Source organism: Anguilla rostrata, chromosome 9 (assembly GCF_018555375.3).
Source record: "Anguilla rostrata isolate EN2019 chromosome 9, ASM1855537v3, whole genome shotgun sequence".
NCBI lineage: Eukaryota > Metazoa > Chordata > Actinopteri > Anguilliformes > Anguillidae > Anguilla > Anguilla rostrata.
The window spans coordinates 32,019,198-32,035,994 of record NC_057941.1 but is presented as its reverse complement, the minus strand read 5'-3'; the positions used below and the strand labels follow the sequence as shown (position 1 = coordinate 32,035,994).

The following is a 16,797-nucleotide window of genomic DNA, read 5'->3' as shown; positions in this document are numbered from 1 at the left end:
AAAATAAGGTATTTTTCATGTCTTATTTTATATTTCTCTCTCTCTCTCTCTCTCTCTCTCTCTCTCTCTCTCTCTCTCACACACACACACACACACACACGTAATGTACTACTTTTTTTTTTTTTTTTAACCACAAACTTAATTAAAAACTAAAACGGCTTAGTTATTGCAGTCAGATCATAAACAGGTTCTAGAGCAATGAAGTAAGTCCAAAAGCAACGCCTGGTATTCAAACTGTACGATTCAGCACCATGGATAGCAACCCCGTGCCCTCTTCCATTAATGCGCACTCATTCAGGTCGACATGCGCTCTGTGTTTACACATTCCTTCGCTTGTGTGTTTGTATGACACGTAAATATTTAAAACGTGCAGCAAGTTGCTGTGGAAAAGAATCAAACGAAATGGTCATTCTCCTTTGCAGCAGTATAATTGTAACTGAACTGAGTGCACAGCTTTATATTGGTGTTATTAACCACACACTCAACAATAAAAAATAAACCATACCTACTGGTACATACCCAGCTGAGTGAACGCAAACATCTTATTAATGATTTTACTAATACTATGCAATATATAATCAAATAAAATTTTCTTTTGTTTTTTAATGTACGTATGGTTTCCACGTTGAGTCTGTAAACTTTAAAGGATTCCTCATTCGTAATTACTTCGGGTTGTAATCCTGGAAAATAAACATAACGCGTTTTCACAATCGAGTTAAATACAACTGTTCTTTCAGGTCGTGAATTAAGGCATTTACGCCGGACTTGTCCTCGTGTCCTCCCGTCCTCACCTGTGGTACTGATCACCTCCAACAGCAGGTGTCGCCCTTCGTGAATATTTATCTAGGTTAAAGCTCTGCAACGACTTCATATCGCATTCATAAAACAGCTTAATACAGACCTTATTTACTTAACATTGTTAACTTCACATGCTGCTACGCAGTGATATATATATATATATATATATATATATATATATATATACATATATATGTGTAGCTTTTTATATATCTGAACTCTACATGAGGGATAGAACACCATTCTTCCAAAAGGTCTTCCTTCACTTGTGTTTGTGTTTTGATGATGGTGATGGACAGCGTTGTCTAACATGCTGGTGCAAAATCTCCCATAGGTGTTCAACTGGGTTGAGATCTGGTGACTGCAAAGGCCATAGCATATGATTCACATAATTTTCAAACTCATTAAACCATTAAGTGACCCCTCGTGCCCTGTGGATTGGGGCATTGTCATCCTGGAAGAGACCACTCCCACCAGGATATAAATGTTTCATCATAGTATAAAGGTGATCACTCAGAATAACTTTGTATAGATTTGCAATGACCCTTCCCTGTAAGGGGACAAGTGGACCCAAACCATGCCAGGAAAATGCCCCCCACAGCATTACAGAGCCTCTAGACCCCCTCACCTCCACAATGCCGTTCTCTTGGTGTATGCCACGCATGCACTCGCCCACTTGTCGAGAATATGGTGAAAGATGACTCATCTGACTGTATCATTTTTCCACATCTCTGTAGACGTATGTCTATGGTTTTTGCACCACTGAACTCTCAAATGTGCGTTCGTCTTTGTAATGAGGGGTTAATGCACTGTAACTGTACTATAATATCCCTCTCTATGTAGCTTTCAAACGGCTGTTCTTGCTGACAGTCTGATCATGTCCTGTACTGACATTCTCAGTCACCTGAGGAGGAGTTGCTCTTCTGTTTTTCCTTATATATCACACTAATGCACAAGCATCAATTGCTTTCAACCACAATTTCTGACCCTATTTACTGATGTCTTTCTCATAGATCTAAATGCACAAGTCACTTTATTCACTGTTCCTATTGAAACACTAGCCAGTTGAGCATACTTTGTGACTGAAGCTCCTACCTGTGTCTCAATATTGAACCCTCTTAGATCTTTTCCTCTTGTCATCTTGATTCAACATTGAGGTCAACTGGGCCTGCTCAGCATTTTCATACATGGCACAGAGCGTGATATGATGCTAATTGCTTAATTGTATCATGCAGGATTTGTAAAATTAACTGGACAATTGGCTGCTCAGCTGTTTCTTGACCAGCATGTGTTTGCATCATCATGTACAGGAAATTCAAACAAAAAAGGTAACAAAAGGTCTAGAGTTGATTCTAGGTATGGTATTTGCCTTCTATGTGATTTCTAAAATGTGTGTAAGTGTGTGTGTGTGTGTGTGTGTGTGTATGCATGTATGTGTGTATCAATCAATAAATCTATCTATCTATCCTGTCTGTCTCTCTTTGTGTGTATGTGCATGTGCATATATATATATATATATTTGCTGCTTGGTTTGAATAGTGTGGATTTGATGCAGCATTGACGTCTCGCGGTTTTTTCTGTGGCAGAGCGTTGAATGTGACCTGAATGCGGGCGCCTGATTTAATAATGGAAGGAGACGCAAAACTCATTCAAAACAGGCGGATGGAGAATCTGAGCCTCTGAAACGCTTTCTCGCCTTGGCAGCCGCAGCCAAAACAACAATCGGAGACCGCTGTTTCTCTTCGGTCAATATTTCTTTATTTTTTTTTTAATCAAGTCCTGAGCCCATACGACGACTTAAGGGGAAACATGATGCGCTCCGGCATTCATTTATTTATTTTATGTTTATTGATTGATTTATTGGAAGAAATGGAAATGGACTGACAGCTATTGCTTTGGGTTTCGGAGGTATTGCTGACCTGTGGTCCGTGTGTTGACGCTGGACACGCTGGTCCTCCGACCTTTAAAAAATCTCGTATTTGTTTATTTATTTATTTATTTACTTGCATGAAGCTTCAGTACACGCCTCTGCGCGCGGGCAAGTGATCTCTTCTCACGTCCGTCGCTGGTGTGTGTAGGGTGGAGGGGGACCAGAGCGGAATGGACGCGCTGGTCTAGCGGCGAAAGATAATACCTCATGTTCCCTTTTTCGTCAGCGAAATGAATTTTACCTAAATTACAAAACCGGGAAGCGGAGCGAACCACGTATGGCTTACATTTCGTGTCCTTTTTTGCAGTGAATGTACAGATTGCTTCCATTGATGAGCTGGGCGCCCACTCGAGCGCTGTAATTTGTGGGCAAAATAGACTAGCGGCGTCTTGCAGGAACTATGGGAGTAGGATCGTCTATTTTTTCATGATTTCACCTGCATTTTAGAATGACTTTCTAGCAGAATGCGGTGACAGGATTTTCAGGCGAGCATCGTTGCGCTGTTTCCGGGTTCTGGCTGGTGTTTCCCCCATTGTAAACTATTGGAAAAACAGCAGATCCAGATGGCATGGACACTTGAGCAAGGTCTGCCGCTCTGCCGTGCTACTGGAGCCTATTTACAGTCTCCTACTCTAACACCGCTCCATCATCATCACCCGGCCGCCCCGAGAGCACTGCAGCAACGCGACCAGCGACCACAGAGCCAAGGCAGGCGGCATGAGGCTTGAGTTAGTACATTTCTCCATGCTGGTCATCGGGGTCTCCTTCGCCTGCTACTCCCCGAGTTTAAATTCCCTGCAGGACCAAGCTTACAAATCAGCGGTGGTTATTGAAGGCAAGGTGCAGTCCGTGCCCGCGAACGTCACCGTAGAGCCGTACAGTGTGAATGTCAAAGTCCTGGACGTGTGGCCGCGGAACAGTGGGGGGCTAGCGCGAGAACAGCTCGTCACCGTCGGGGAGTTCGGCTTGGAGGCTCCATGCACCAAAGTGAAAAAGAACCACAAATACATATTTTTCATGGACCCAACCGACGAGCCCTTGGTTTTCAAGGCATCGTTCGCTCCCCTAGACACCAGTGGGAAGAATCTAAAGAAAGATGTTGGGAGAATCTTATGCGAAGACTGCGGTAAGTTTATTCTTAATTATTCTATCGGCTACAGCCAGTGAGCTCTGGTAATGCTATAACCTGTTCGATATGTATGCTTCATGTACATTTTACGCCACGTCTCATTCTTCTCTATTCGATGTACATAGAGAAGTAAGGTAGTGCTGTGAAATCGTTTAAGTGTAAGTAACAGATGGACATTTGTTGGGCGTCTCTGCAGCATTATTGCAACTGGCGATATACACATTTAGGGGTTCCTGTCATACATAAGCCCTCTCTCTCTCTCTCTCTCTCTCTCTCTCTCTCTCTCTCTCTCTCTCTCACACACACACACACACACACACACACACACACACACACACTCTCTCTCTGTCTCTCTCTCTCTCTCTCTCACACACACACACACACAGTGAGAGCACATGTACCGTGCATGTTCTGGATGCATGTTCAGTTCTGATTATGATCAATCGCTTCTGTTAGAAGCTTCAGGCAAGTATGCAAGCTATTCGAAGCCACTATTTTTGTTGCGTAAATAAAATGCGAAACAATTTGTTGAACCGAAGCAATTAATTACAGCAGAGGCATTTTGCAGTCACGGCGTAACGTCAACGTGGGCCTATATATATGCAGTTTTCTTCTTGAGCCATTATAATATGCACTCGCTCGTTCTAGGCCAACCAAATTCGCGGGAATCTGTAGTTGCGCATTTTTTTCCCAGGCAAAATAATGTAGAATTCCATCGTAGACACCCAGAATAACGCGAGGGAGGTTTGGTCATTACGATACGCGAACGTGTAGGGTGATGGGTTCTCTGGAATGCAACTGTGCAACAGAAATGGTTGAATTGTTGCTCCAGTTGAGGGCTGGCGCTGACGGATGCGGGGAATACAGCGGGCCTTCACAGCTGCCGGTATAGATTCTCTATAAAACTCAATTTAAGACGCGCACAAATGTGCACCCCTCCTCTCCAGTCAATGTCACATTCTGTTGCTTTCAGTTTCTTGAGGACGCCAGACACTTTGTTACAGTAAGCCGATAATAACCTGGGTGTAACGTTTCTTAAGGCTATGACTTAAAAGATCCTCACCTCATTACCAAAAAACAAACAAACAAACACACAAAACCTGTTTCGATGGCCTACCGCTGATGAGGGCATTTGTTGCATCATTGGGCAGTGCCAAAAATGGTAAAGAGATGGTCAGAATCATGTCACACTTGGGACTGTGTTCAGCTGATTCCTCCAACTTTTCTCTCTGCGAAATAGATTTTGAAACAGGTGCTCTGTGAAGGTCTGGAGTTTTAGAAACGACTTTTATCGCCAAAGGCAAGGCTACTGCTATCAGGAACATCATCAATACCATCGTTATATTACTATTGTTCCACAGTTGCTCAAGTTTTTTGACGGATGCAGTTGAACAGAATCTATCTATCTATCTATCTATCTCAAGGGGGTAGGGGTTGGTTTTGGTTTCCTATCTTTATCTATCTATCTATCTATCTATCTATCTATCTATCTATCTATCTATCTATCTATCTATCTATCTATCTATCTATCTATCTATCTATCTATCTATTTATCTATCTATCTATCTGTCTCAATGGGGTGGGGGTTTGTTTATATCTATCTATTTATCTTGCTCAAAGTGGACACAATGTTTTTGCATGATGGATGCCATGCTTGCAACTTCATTACATACAAATAACGACAAGCGAACAGAACTGGTGTGAAGAACAGTAAGATGCACTGTTCTAACTCCAGCCAGTCTGCAGCTGGAGGGTTCAAACACTCTTAGCTTCTGGCATGGTTTCAGCTGCGGCAGTCCATCTGTACAGTAGGGAAGAACCCCGGTGGGTATTCCGTTGCCGAGAAGCTGCTCTCCCCCGGAGAGCGGCAGCGTATTTAAACGCTAACGTCAGGCGTTGTCCTGGCTGCTGCCGTTATTATTTCAACAGTCTTCGGGCTCCGGGTTAACGTTGGCGGGGCCTGGTCTGGGATACGGTTGTCACAAAATTGCGCCGATACATGGCCTCCATATTCCTCCAGGCAGCTGCTTCTTCTGCTCGCATTGTGTGTTCTCTTTTACAAACGAGAGAAAGATAAGAGATGTACTGCCCCTTAGAGTGTCGCGCTTTGTCATGTCATCTGGGAAGAAGGAATGGAACTGTTGTCATAGACTCTCCACATGTTCGACATGTGGGACATAGAAACCAGCTAGCAAGGACAAACATGTGATTCCTCACCTACAGGTCAGGGGCCCATTTAGTACTGCTTAGTTTACATTTAAAATTTACTTTACATTTTATTTAATTACATGACAGATGCCCTTGTCCAAACTTCACATATATATATATTTTTTTTTTCATGCATGGTCAATTTACCGTTGGCTGAAACAATTCAGGTTTATTTTCTTGTGAGAGCAATAAATATCTGGTCCAGGATGGGAACTCTCAGTCTTGTGATTCCTTTTAGAATTAATATTATTGGTAGTAGCAGTAGTACTAGTAGTAATGTTCTTTTTTTTTCAAACCAACCTTACGCCCTCTCTTGACCCATGAATGGGACCCAACTCTAAATGTGGCGTGTTAATGTGCATAACAGTATGGGCAGGGCTGGACCATGAATGTTCAGAGGTCAGTTGTCCAAAGTTTACGATGACACTTAACCTCAATCAATTACAGGCAGGAGGAAATATATTTGTGGAGTCAATGATTGCACTCTGGAAAAGTTTTCACTGATTTTTCAGAAGTGATAGATTCATCGCTAGGCAAAATTGGTGAAGATATGGTCTAAAAACTTTCAAATTTAGCCTTTTGTGGGAAACGAAAATCTCTAATCTGGAGAACAACATCACAAAGACTCCGCCCCCTCCAATCTGTTGGTGAGGTAAGCGAAACAGAGGCCTGTGGAGAAAAAAACATTCTGCAGGGTGTCAGCCAAGAGACATTTTAACACTGGAAAAGGACATCTCGTGTTGTTCATAACCAGGTCCAGCTCAGATTACCGCAATACTGCAGCAGGTGGCTAGCCTTCATTGGAAACAAAACAACATAGCAGACTTTGTGGTTTTTTTTTTGCTGTGGTCTTAAGGTCCATACTTTTTTTTTTTTGGAAAATTTATTTGTTACCAGTATAAGCCCCTTGAGATGAAATATCTCATTTTTGAGGGGCTGATACTTCATAGTATCTCCTATGCCAAGCCTTCAGATGGCTGTTCTGGCTATTTTAAATGGGCATTTTGTACGTTTGGCTAACCTGCACCAATGCCTTGAAGTGAGCCTCAGCTGTGTGGGAGAATTCTTTGGAGAAAACAGAACACCTACTGTCATGCTCGTGGAAAGGGAATATACGTGTATCTTTTGGGTCTTCCATACAGTTATAAACTGCAGAAAACGGTAAAGCTCACTAGAAGGGCACGTTTGAGTGGAGTAGTCACACAGGGGGGAACAGGAGCCAGTGGTCTGTAGGTTTAGATTCTGGACACCACAATGCACCGCGTCGAATGATTTCTCGGCTTATCTCAGGACAAATCACCGTTGAACGCCGGTTCCTTGATCAGCCCAAGAGAAGGCTGATTTTAGCCCTGGCAACATCTACATAAGTGTGTGTGTGTCTTGGACTTTTTGTACCGGTGGGCAGCCTTCCCATTGTGCCAAAAGAAAGGTGTTACCCTCTCGACAAGGCAGTGATTGGTGGAACACGTTGTGCTCGTCGCCCCCATATTGCCGAAAGCGGCGGTTATTCTCGCTTCTGTCCTTGTCTCGCTGAAAACCTTTGCATGTTGTGGCACTTGCGCGAGAGGGGCCAGTAGTTGTCCCTGCAGTTAGAGAGCGTCAGACGCGAGAGTGGATCATCTCGTCGGCTGCCAGCGCTCAGTGTAGATGCGTCAGGCCCGACTGTTAGCTTGCATTTAAGGGATAAAAATATGTGAGTCCCTCATGACTCAGCCTAGATTGAGCCGCTACAGAAGCTAATAGCGTGAAGGAGCCGCGTGCTACGTCTGCCAGCGACCACCAAGGAGGGGACCTGTCAGTCTGTGTGTGTGCGTGTGTGTGTGTGTGTGTTTGCATCTATATTTGTGTCTGCTCGTGTCTGCATGCTTGTGTGTGTGCGTGTGTGTGTGTGTGAGTGTGTGTGTGTTTGCATCTATATTTGTGTCTGCTCGTGTCTGCATGCTTGTGTGTGTGTGCGTGTGTGTGAGTGTGTGTGTGTTTGCATCTATATTTGTGTCTGCTCGTGTGTGCATGCTTGTGTGTGCGTGTTCGTGAGTTTGTGTCGTACCTGCGTGCATGTAGTGTGTTGTGCTATGCTTTGTCTGTTTGTTCTGTGTCCTGTGGTGTGTGTGCAGGCTTGTGTGTGTTTGCAGCTGTGTTTGTGTCTGTGTTCGTTTGCATGCTTGTGTGTGTGCGTGTGTGTGACTTTGTGTTTGCACTCGTGTGTGTGTGTGTGTGTGTGTGTTTGCAGCTATGCTTGTGTCTGTACTCGTGTGTACATGTGTGTGTGTGTGTGTACTGCATGTGTGTGTCTGTACTCGTGTGTACGTGTGTGTGTGTGTGTGTGTCTGTACTCGTGTTTGCATGTGTGTGTGTGTGTGTGTGTGTGTGTATGTGTTTGACATGCTGTGGTGTGTGTCTGTACTCGTGTTGTTGTGCATGTGTGTGTGTGTGTGTATGAATGTGTGTGCTGTACTGTGTGTACGTGTGTGTGTGTGTGTGTGTCTGTACTCGTGTTTGCATGTGTGTGTGTGTGTGTGTGTTGTATGATGTGTGTCTGTACTCGTGTGTACATGTGTGTGTGTGTGTGTACTGCATGTGTGTGTCTGTACTCGTGTGTACGTGTGTGTGTGTGTGTGTGTCTGTACTCGTGTTTGCATGTGTGTGTATGTGTGTGTGTGTGTGTGTATGAATGTGTGTCTGTACTCGTGTGTACATGTGTGTGTGTGTGTGTCTGTACTCGTGTTTGCATGTGTGTGTATGTGTGTGTGTGTGTGTGTGTGTATGAATGTGTGTCTGTACTTGTGTGTACGTGTGTGTGTGTGTGTGTGTGTGTGTCTGTACTCGTGTTTGCATGCACGCCTGCATTAGTGATCTTGTGTAACTGATATTCAGTGGAGAGATCAGGGCCAGAGAGAATGGTGTTGGTCTTTGACTCTAACTGCTCCCTTGTGTTCAGAGGTGTCAGCTGCGGAGTTATGGGAGACACTTCGCCCCAGGCCCCGCTGCTATCAACTGAGACTGTTGCAGCACACAAACATCAGACAGCTGTTGATAGACACAAAATGAAGCCAAAAATCATTTTCTCTACATGGAATGTGTCAAAAAGACTCACAATTTTGTGTATTGTGCAAGAGTTTTAAGGACTTTTAGGGCCCACAGATGGAAGTTGCAGTATTTTAGTAAATCCTTGTCTTTTGGTTTTTGTCATTTGGAGGGAATATATAATCAGGAATAATAAATTACGTGGTAGTGCACTTTCAGCTGTCAACTTCCTGACTGCCACCTTTTCAACTTTCTATTTTTAGTTCTTAGTTAAGTTTAGTTAATTGTTCTTATTATCATTTGCATAGTAGACATTGTTGTATGGAGGGAGCAATTGCATTTAGCTCACAAGTGCTATGATATACACTCATACAGCTGTGTAATACAGAATTCATTAATATTTTATCAAGGTTACAGTGGCTGTGTCTCACCAAGGAACTGAACCTGCAATCCCCTGGATGTAAGCCCAGCTGATTATTGCTATGGGTCTTACAATACCATGACAATGTTCAGAGAATGAAGGGACCTGGAGAGAGCCAGCAATGAGGTAGAATGCTGAATGCTTTAATGGGTTTTAGCCAATTTAAATCATGCATGTAATACAATATAGCATATTATGTAACATAGCATTATGAATTATCGTAATAATACCAAGGAGTCCTTTCTAATTTGATCATTTTTCATGGGGATCTGCAGTTAGCTTGCCAAGAGATGGCTACAAGCAGGTTTCATGAACCCCCAAAATAAAAAGAGGTGCTTTATCAGTGAACAGAATGGATTTTGTGCATTTTATTAGTTCTTCTCTTTTTTGGGGTGGAGGGAAGCAGTCTTTGATTTGAACTCTTCCGTCACTCGTAAAAAAACTGGCTGGGAGTGGCAACTTTCCTGGAACAGGTAGGACCTATATTTACCTAGGATAGGCACCTTTCTTGAAAGGGGTGGACCTGTAGTTTTTTCTTATGTTGAGTATGTTTCTTGGAATGGGCGTTGTCTGTGTTTACATGGGATGAGCACCAGAGACAAATAAGCAGGACACTGTCAGCTGTACAGTTTTGCCACTTTGTGTAATTCTGTTAGTAGCAGATTCCTGGTTGTAGCAAGAGGTCTCAGTTTTTTCCTTGTCATAGGCTAGCTAGCTATGGTCTCCCATAGCCAGCAAATCAGAGCCTTAGCATTAACAATGGTAGAGATTGAACTCTTAAGCAAGCAGAACTGAATATCTCTTCAGTGAATGGAGTATCTGTGTGAGGCCCTCCCTCTCCCTGAAATCAGACAGCTGTGGAAAATCTGCCTGGTTTCAAGATTTCACAGCTGGTGACACTGTTCTCTGCAGCTCACACAAACAGCCATTAGAAAAAAAAATAAAGAAAAATGGCTTCAGGCAAACTGAAATGAAGCAGGAAGCCAAGCTGAACTATGGCCAGTGCACTGTGTGTGTGTGCGTGCGTGTGTGTGTGTGTGTGTCTACACACAGCATCACTCATTGATGAGCGTATTAGTGCTGCACTGCACCTTCAGTAATGCTCAGTGCTGTACAAGAGCAGTGCATTGTGGGCAAGCAGTACGTTCTAGAACAGCAACGCTGCTGAATATCGCTTGTTCTCTCATTTTGTGGATTAGTGTTGTGGCTCAAGACTCCTGATTGTCTCGTGGTCCAGAGCCCGGTCCCTGAGCCGCAAAGCCTTAAGAAATGATGGACGTGGAGCCTCTTCACTCAGCTGGAAGGGTCACGGGGGGCTGGACACGGGTGCCGATCCTGGAGAGATGACTGTTCAGTCACGAGTCGGGTCCTGCAGCCCCAAAGAAAATCACACAAAGACAAGGCCTCTGAAGACACTAACGAAGCCTTCTCTGGTTGAACAGCTTCCACTGTCAGCGCCACGCTCTCTGTTTTCTGGATCCATATCAAGGACGGCGATGGGCACGCGTGTCCAGCGAGCAAATATTGGGACGGGCCGAAAAAAAGACAGGTGTTTAGCGAATCAGTTTAGATTAAGCACCGTTCACGAGGGTACGGCAGCATAAGCCACTTAAAAGCCCCGTTTTTTTGATGTGCTGGACGCCTGTTGCGATTGACCTCACTGTCGTGCACGTGCAGATGCACATGTCTACAAATGTGCGCACGCGTTGCTATTGATAGCATAAACATAGTCATACATGCAGGTGTGTTTAAGCATGCCTTTGTAATACAACAGCATATTAAAGATATAACCGCATATTGCATCGTCAGTGTGACAGCCTGACACAGGGATTGGCAGCGGGTGTAATGACAACGTGTCAACGTGTCATGACTTTGGAACTAAAAAGAGCAAGTCCAAATGCAAGTCTACGGTTGTTCTGCTGTTAAGGTGGTAAGCTCCGTATTGGAAGGCAGTGCTCTGACCTTGAGAGAACAAGGTCAAGTCTGAGTCAAGGCCATGAAGGTAGGCCACCTGAAATCCTGACAGGCATCTCCAGATGTAAAGGCACGGTAAAGCCAGGAAGTTTATTTTAAGGAATGAGAGCTTTGACAGAACCAGGATAGGGATGGGATTGAGGGTTTACGTTAAGCAGTGACAAAGTTTCCAAAAAGGAACGCTTACCAAGTGAAGAAGCGAGAGGGCTGTGAATCTGTGAGATTTGATTCAAGGTGTCATTCTCTATTCCCCTCCCCCACCTCTCGTTTATCCTAACCCGGGCTGTAAAGCCCCAGTAACACCCCCCCCCCCCCGCACCACCCGTCTCCCACCTGCAAACATGCAAATACCTGGCAGACAGGCAGACAGGACTGACAGACAGACAGAGGGGAATCAAGAAGGGTGTGAGAGACTATTTTTGTGAAGGAGTAAGCGAGGTGTTGGGAAAAGGTGAGAGTGATATGTGTAGAAACTTCAGTTTGGTGAAGGAGTATTGGAGAAGTGAAGGAGAGAAGGCTTCTAGACTGAATGAGGGGGGCACTTCTGATTGGGCTAGACCATGGATACTCAAATCTGGACCTCGAATCCAAAAATCGGCCCTTTTCTTTTCCCCAGGTAATTAACTGAACAGCTAGTGCTACTGATTGGCCACATGTATTTACACCTTACGCCCAGGTAAGAGGAGGGTGAAAACCCAGCAGTTCTTGGATCTGGAGGGCCGTGATTTGAGTAACATGGGGCTAGACAGTAGAGTCCCAGCCTCAATCCCTGTGTTCGGTTCGGGTCCCGCCCAAAACTTTCAGCAAAAGGGGAACAACACTTTTTTTGCGTTGTATTGCATAACCAGTGGCTAATCCAGTATAAATTTGGTTTTTGTTTTGTTTCTTTCTATTTGTTGTTCATCATCTGTAATTTCCTTTCTATTTTTGCCTACATGGATATAATATAAAGTTACAAAATATTTGAATGTCAGTTCAAAACAATAAATATCAATAATCTACTGCCTGAAACAGATAAGCATGATTTATGCCCCTGTGCCTTTGTTGAGCCTTTTTATATAAATCACATCTTCATAAAAAATGAATGACACTTTCATTGTTAAATTTGATCTAGCAGAGCTTCAGTAAATATCAACCATTGACCATATATACTGTATTGTATATGTTAACATTGTTTGGAATTGAGGTGAAGATAATAGCCAATATATTGAGTATTTCTGCAATTATTTTATTTCTGTATTGCTGTAAAATCCCAATAATGTCCTGGGTATATTTGACCCAGGCTCACTGTTTCACAGGTTTACAGAACACAAGGGTTAGCATTGCATGTTGAGAGCTGGGCTGTGTTATCAGCCAGCTGTAAGCAGGAAAGGATGGCCTGCTAGGACACTGTTAGCTTTGATCTGCCAGAGGTAGAGTGAGTTGAAGTCAGCCAGTGTCCCTCAGATCACAGCTGCATTTGGGTCTGCTTAATGCCACATAATCAGTGGTCTGCCCTAACCCTCCTGTAGTACTGTGTGGCCTGCAGTGTGTAAACGGTACACAGGCTTGTGGGCGTGTGCAGAAGTGGAGTGTAGCTATGATGCTCCCTCTACAGGAACAACTGTGGCCTGAGAGGTACAATTCGACATTTGGAAATTGGGGGAAAATGTTTTCCCAATTTCAGATTGCATAGTGTGATGTTGCTATTTTTATACTTCATCTGGAAAGATGGTATGCCCAGCCATTTCCATGATTTATCAAGCTCCCATAGTGCATTGCAAAGTCTTTGTAAGTGTCTGTGAGACATTTATTATTTTTAATGGGAATTGTGTCTCATTGCCAAATTGGAAGACTAGTTAGAATTGCAAAAATGTTTAATTTAAAGCTTGTGAAATGAATTGAGCTGTAGTTGAATGCAGTATTCTTACCACAATAAAAATAGATGACATGTGCATGGTGAATATTTTATATAACATATCTGTGGTCACACAAGCAAACACAACTTGGTGTCCTGGTTTACAGCACACTGTGGAAAGAAATCTCTTTGCAAGACAAATTCTTGCCAAGACTGACATACAGTATTGTATTCTTTGCAGATAATCAATTCATCAGTTGTGCTTTTAGGTGGTGAGGAGATGGGATGTTCCTCTTTGGTAATTGGACAGGAATGTCTGTCAGTCATACCTTAGCTGCTGTATCTGGTTGTTAAATAGCTGTAAATAAATATCATAATGCCACGTGTCTTTGTGTTAAAGAGATGCCTATGAGTTATGAAAATATATATGGCAATAGTTTACAAAACACCTCCCTTCTGTATCACATATGTATCAGATTTTATGTGCTATGTCATAGTTTGACCCTGAATGAACTTAGTGGGAATGTCATGGAGTGTGAAAGAGTTAAATGGTTGCATTAAATTGCATACTATTCATGCAGTGTTATATATCACTCTTATATAGCACCTGTGGTTTCATAGTTAAACCAGGATAACATATTCCAATATAGAATTGCCAGGATGTTTTGTGTGTGTGTGTGTGTGTGTGTGTGTGTGTCTTTGTGTGTCTGTATGAGAACTTATGTGAGCTTGTGTGAGTGCACATCTGTGTGTTGGTGCATGTGTGTATGTACTTGTGATTGTGTATGTATATGTGTGTGAGCCCGTGCAGGTGTGTGTGCTTGTGGTTGTGTGTGTGTGTGTGTTTACACGCATGTCTGTTCGTGTGTGTGCACACGTGTCTGTGTGTATATGTGCGCGTGTGTATGTGTGCGTGTGTGCACACGTGTCTGTGCGTGTGTGTGTAGGTGGGCATGTGTGTGTGTGTGTGCGTGTGTACACACGTGTCTGTGCATGTGGGTGTGTGCGTATGCATGTGTGTTTGCACACGTGTTGGCGTGTGTGTGTGTGGGCATGTGTGTTTGTGTGTGTGTGTGTGTGCGTGCTTGTGATTGTTTATGTACACGTGCGTGCGTTCATGAGTGTGTGTGTGTGTGTGTGTGTGTGGGTGTGTTTTGTGTGTGTGTGTGTGCGTGTGTACACACGTGCCTGTGCATGTGGGTGTGTGCGTATGCATGTGTGTTTGCACACGTGTTGGCATGTGTGTGTGGGCATGTGTGTTTGTGTGTGTGTGCGTGCTTGTGATTGTTTATGTACGCGCGCGCGTGCGTGAGTGTGTGTGTGTGTGTGTGTGCGTGTGTGCGTGCTTGTGATTGTTTATGTACACGCACGCGCATGCGTGAGTGTGTGTGTGTGTGTGTGGGCATGTGTGTTTGTATGTGTGTGTGTGCGTGTGTACACACGTGTCTGTGCATGTGGGTGTGTGCGTATGCATGTGTGTTTGCACACGTGCTGGCATGCGTGTGTGAGTGTGTGTGTGAGTGTGTGTGTGCGTCTGTGCGTGCTTGTGATTGTTTATGTACACGCGCGTGCGTGTGTGAGTGTGTGTGTGTGTGTGTGGGCATGTGTGTTTGTGTGTGTGTGTGCGTGTGTACACACGTGTCTGTGCATGTGGGTGTGTGCGTATGCATGTGTGTTTGCACACGTGCTGGCATGCGTGTGTGAGTGTGTGTGTGTGTGTGTGCGTGTGTGCGTGCTTGTGATTGTTTATGTACACGCGCGCGCGTGTGTGAGTGTGTGTGTGCGTGTGTGCGTGCTTGTGATTGTTTATGTACACGCGCGCGCGTGTGTGAGTGTGAGGCGTATTTAGGCCACCGGCTGTCTCTCGCTGCTGCGTGTGGTTAACGGCGAGATTACGAGAGGTCTGGAATGAATGAAGATGATAAATCACTATTTGGGCGCACAGTCTCACAGTTAATGTGACAGCGGCACCACGGCGGATTTAGCGGCTGTGCTGTGGCGCTCTGGAATGCATACTGATGCTCTCGCCGTGCCCGTTACATCATGTGCTGGTCATCAGGGCACCGAGAGCCGGCGAGGACTGAAAGCCAATTGACCCTTGCCTGCCCACACAGCAAGCCGCCGCGTTACCGCCACGATGCTAAGTTCCAGGCCTGCGAAGGCTAATGGTTAGCTGCTCTGCTGTGTGCTTTTGTGCATTTTAGACGCACGCTGATACCTGCCCGTGGATAAACTCAGCCATGCAATAGCCCATCTGTTCCCCTGCGTTCAGTCATATGGTGGGATGTGCTGCTGGCCCAATAGGGGTGTTTCTAATACCTGAATTCTGTTATCGACTTGCAAGTCACTGGACGACAGTGCCTGCTTAATCCTTACATGTAACAACAGAGTCCAAGCTGGCAGATCTGTCTGCAGCATCTCCCTGGTCTCATAAGTGATATTTCTCTTCACTGTGCTAGAACTGCCTCTCGCCCTGCCAAGGATGCCACACAGTATGTACAGATTCATTTAATTTATTCTCAAATAATTCCTAATTCCTGGTGTTTTTTTCCAGTTAAAGTTTGTTTGCAGTTAATAAATAATGTTTATAACGTAGTAAGTATGAAAGCAAATAAATAAGTTGGAATCATGCGTTAAAACTGGATTGTAAGCCATTCTTGTATAACACAGGTTAAATAGATAACTACATACTATGGTTAGCCACAATATGTACTGTGCTGTGTTAGTCATGGAGCGGATCCATTTCAGTTTAATATTTATGGGATACATTTTATTTATTGTTTTTTTTTGTTTTGTTTTTATTTATGCTCCATCCCGACACTAATGAACAACTTTATAAGCACAGACTATGGACAGGGTTTGTATTCCAGGTCTGATTTTGCTCAGGGGATTCCTGTATGTAAGAGGAAAGATCCATAGTGTGCCCTGTGTAGTGTCCAGGCCTTATACCACAGTTCTGCCCCTGAGACAGGAGGCTGCGTAGTCCAGGACATATACCACAGTTCTGCCCCAGGGACAGGAGGCTGCGTAGTGCAGGCCTTATACCACAGTTCTGCCCCAGGGACAGGAGGCTGCGTAGTCCAGGCCTTATACCACAGTTCTGCCCCAGGGACAGGAGGCTGCGTAGTCCAGGCCTTATACCACAGTTCTGCCCCAGGGACAGGAGGCTGCGTAGTCCAGGCCTTATACCACAGTTCTGCCCCAGGGACAGGAGGCTGCGTAGTGCAGGCCTTATACCACAGTTCTGTCCCAGGGACAGGAGGCTGTGTAGTGCAGGCCTTATACCACAGTTCTGCCCCTGGGACAGGAGGCTGCGTAGTCCAGGCCTTATACCACAGTTCTGCCCCAGGGACAGGAGGCTGCGTAGTCCAGGCCTTATACCACAGTTCTGCCCCTGGGACAGGAGGCTGCGTAGTCCAGGCCTTATACCACAGTTCTGCCCCAGGGACAGGAGGCTGCGTAGTCCAGGCCTTATA

The 16,797-nt window shown here is 44.5% G+C and overlaps 1 protein-coding gene across 4 annotated transcripts in view; it reads left to right on the top strand.

Moving 5' to 3' along the window:
• Positions 1-2,449: 2,449 nt before the first annotated feature.
• Positions 2,450-16,797, top strand: part of nrg2a (neuregulin 2a) — a 113,203-nt gene continuing 98,855 nt past the window's right edge. For 2 of the 4 annotated variants that reach the window (XM_064351777.1, XM_064351774.1), the window contains exon 1: positions 2,451-3,854. In XM_064351777.1, the coding sequence (XP_064207847.1) occupies positions 3,446-3,854 (409 nt within the window). In that variant the 5' untranslated portion in view covers positions 2,451-3,445. Of the gene's footprint in view, positions 3,855-16,797 lie in introns of all 4 variants that reach the window. The other 2 variants (XM_064351775.1, XM_064351776.1) reach the window with 2 other exon arrangements.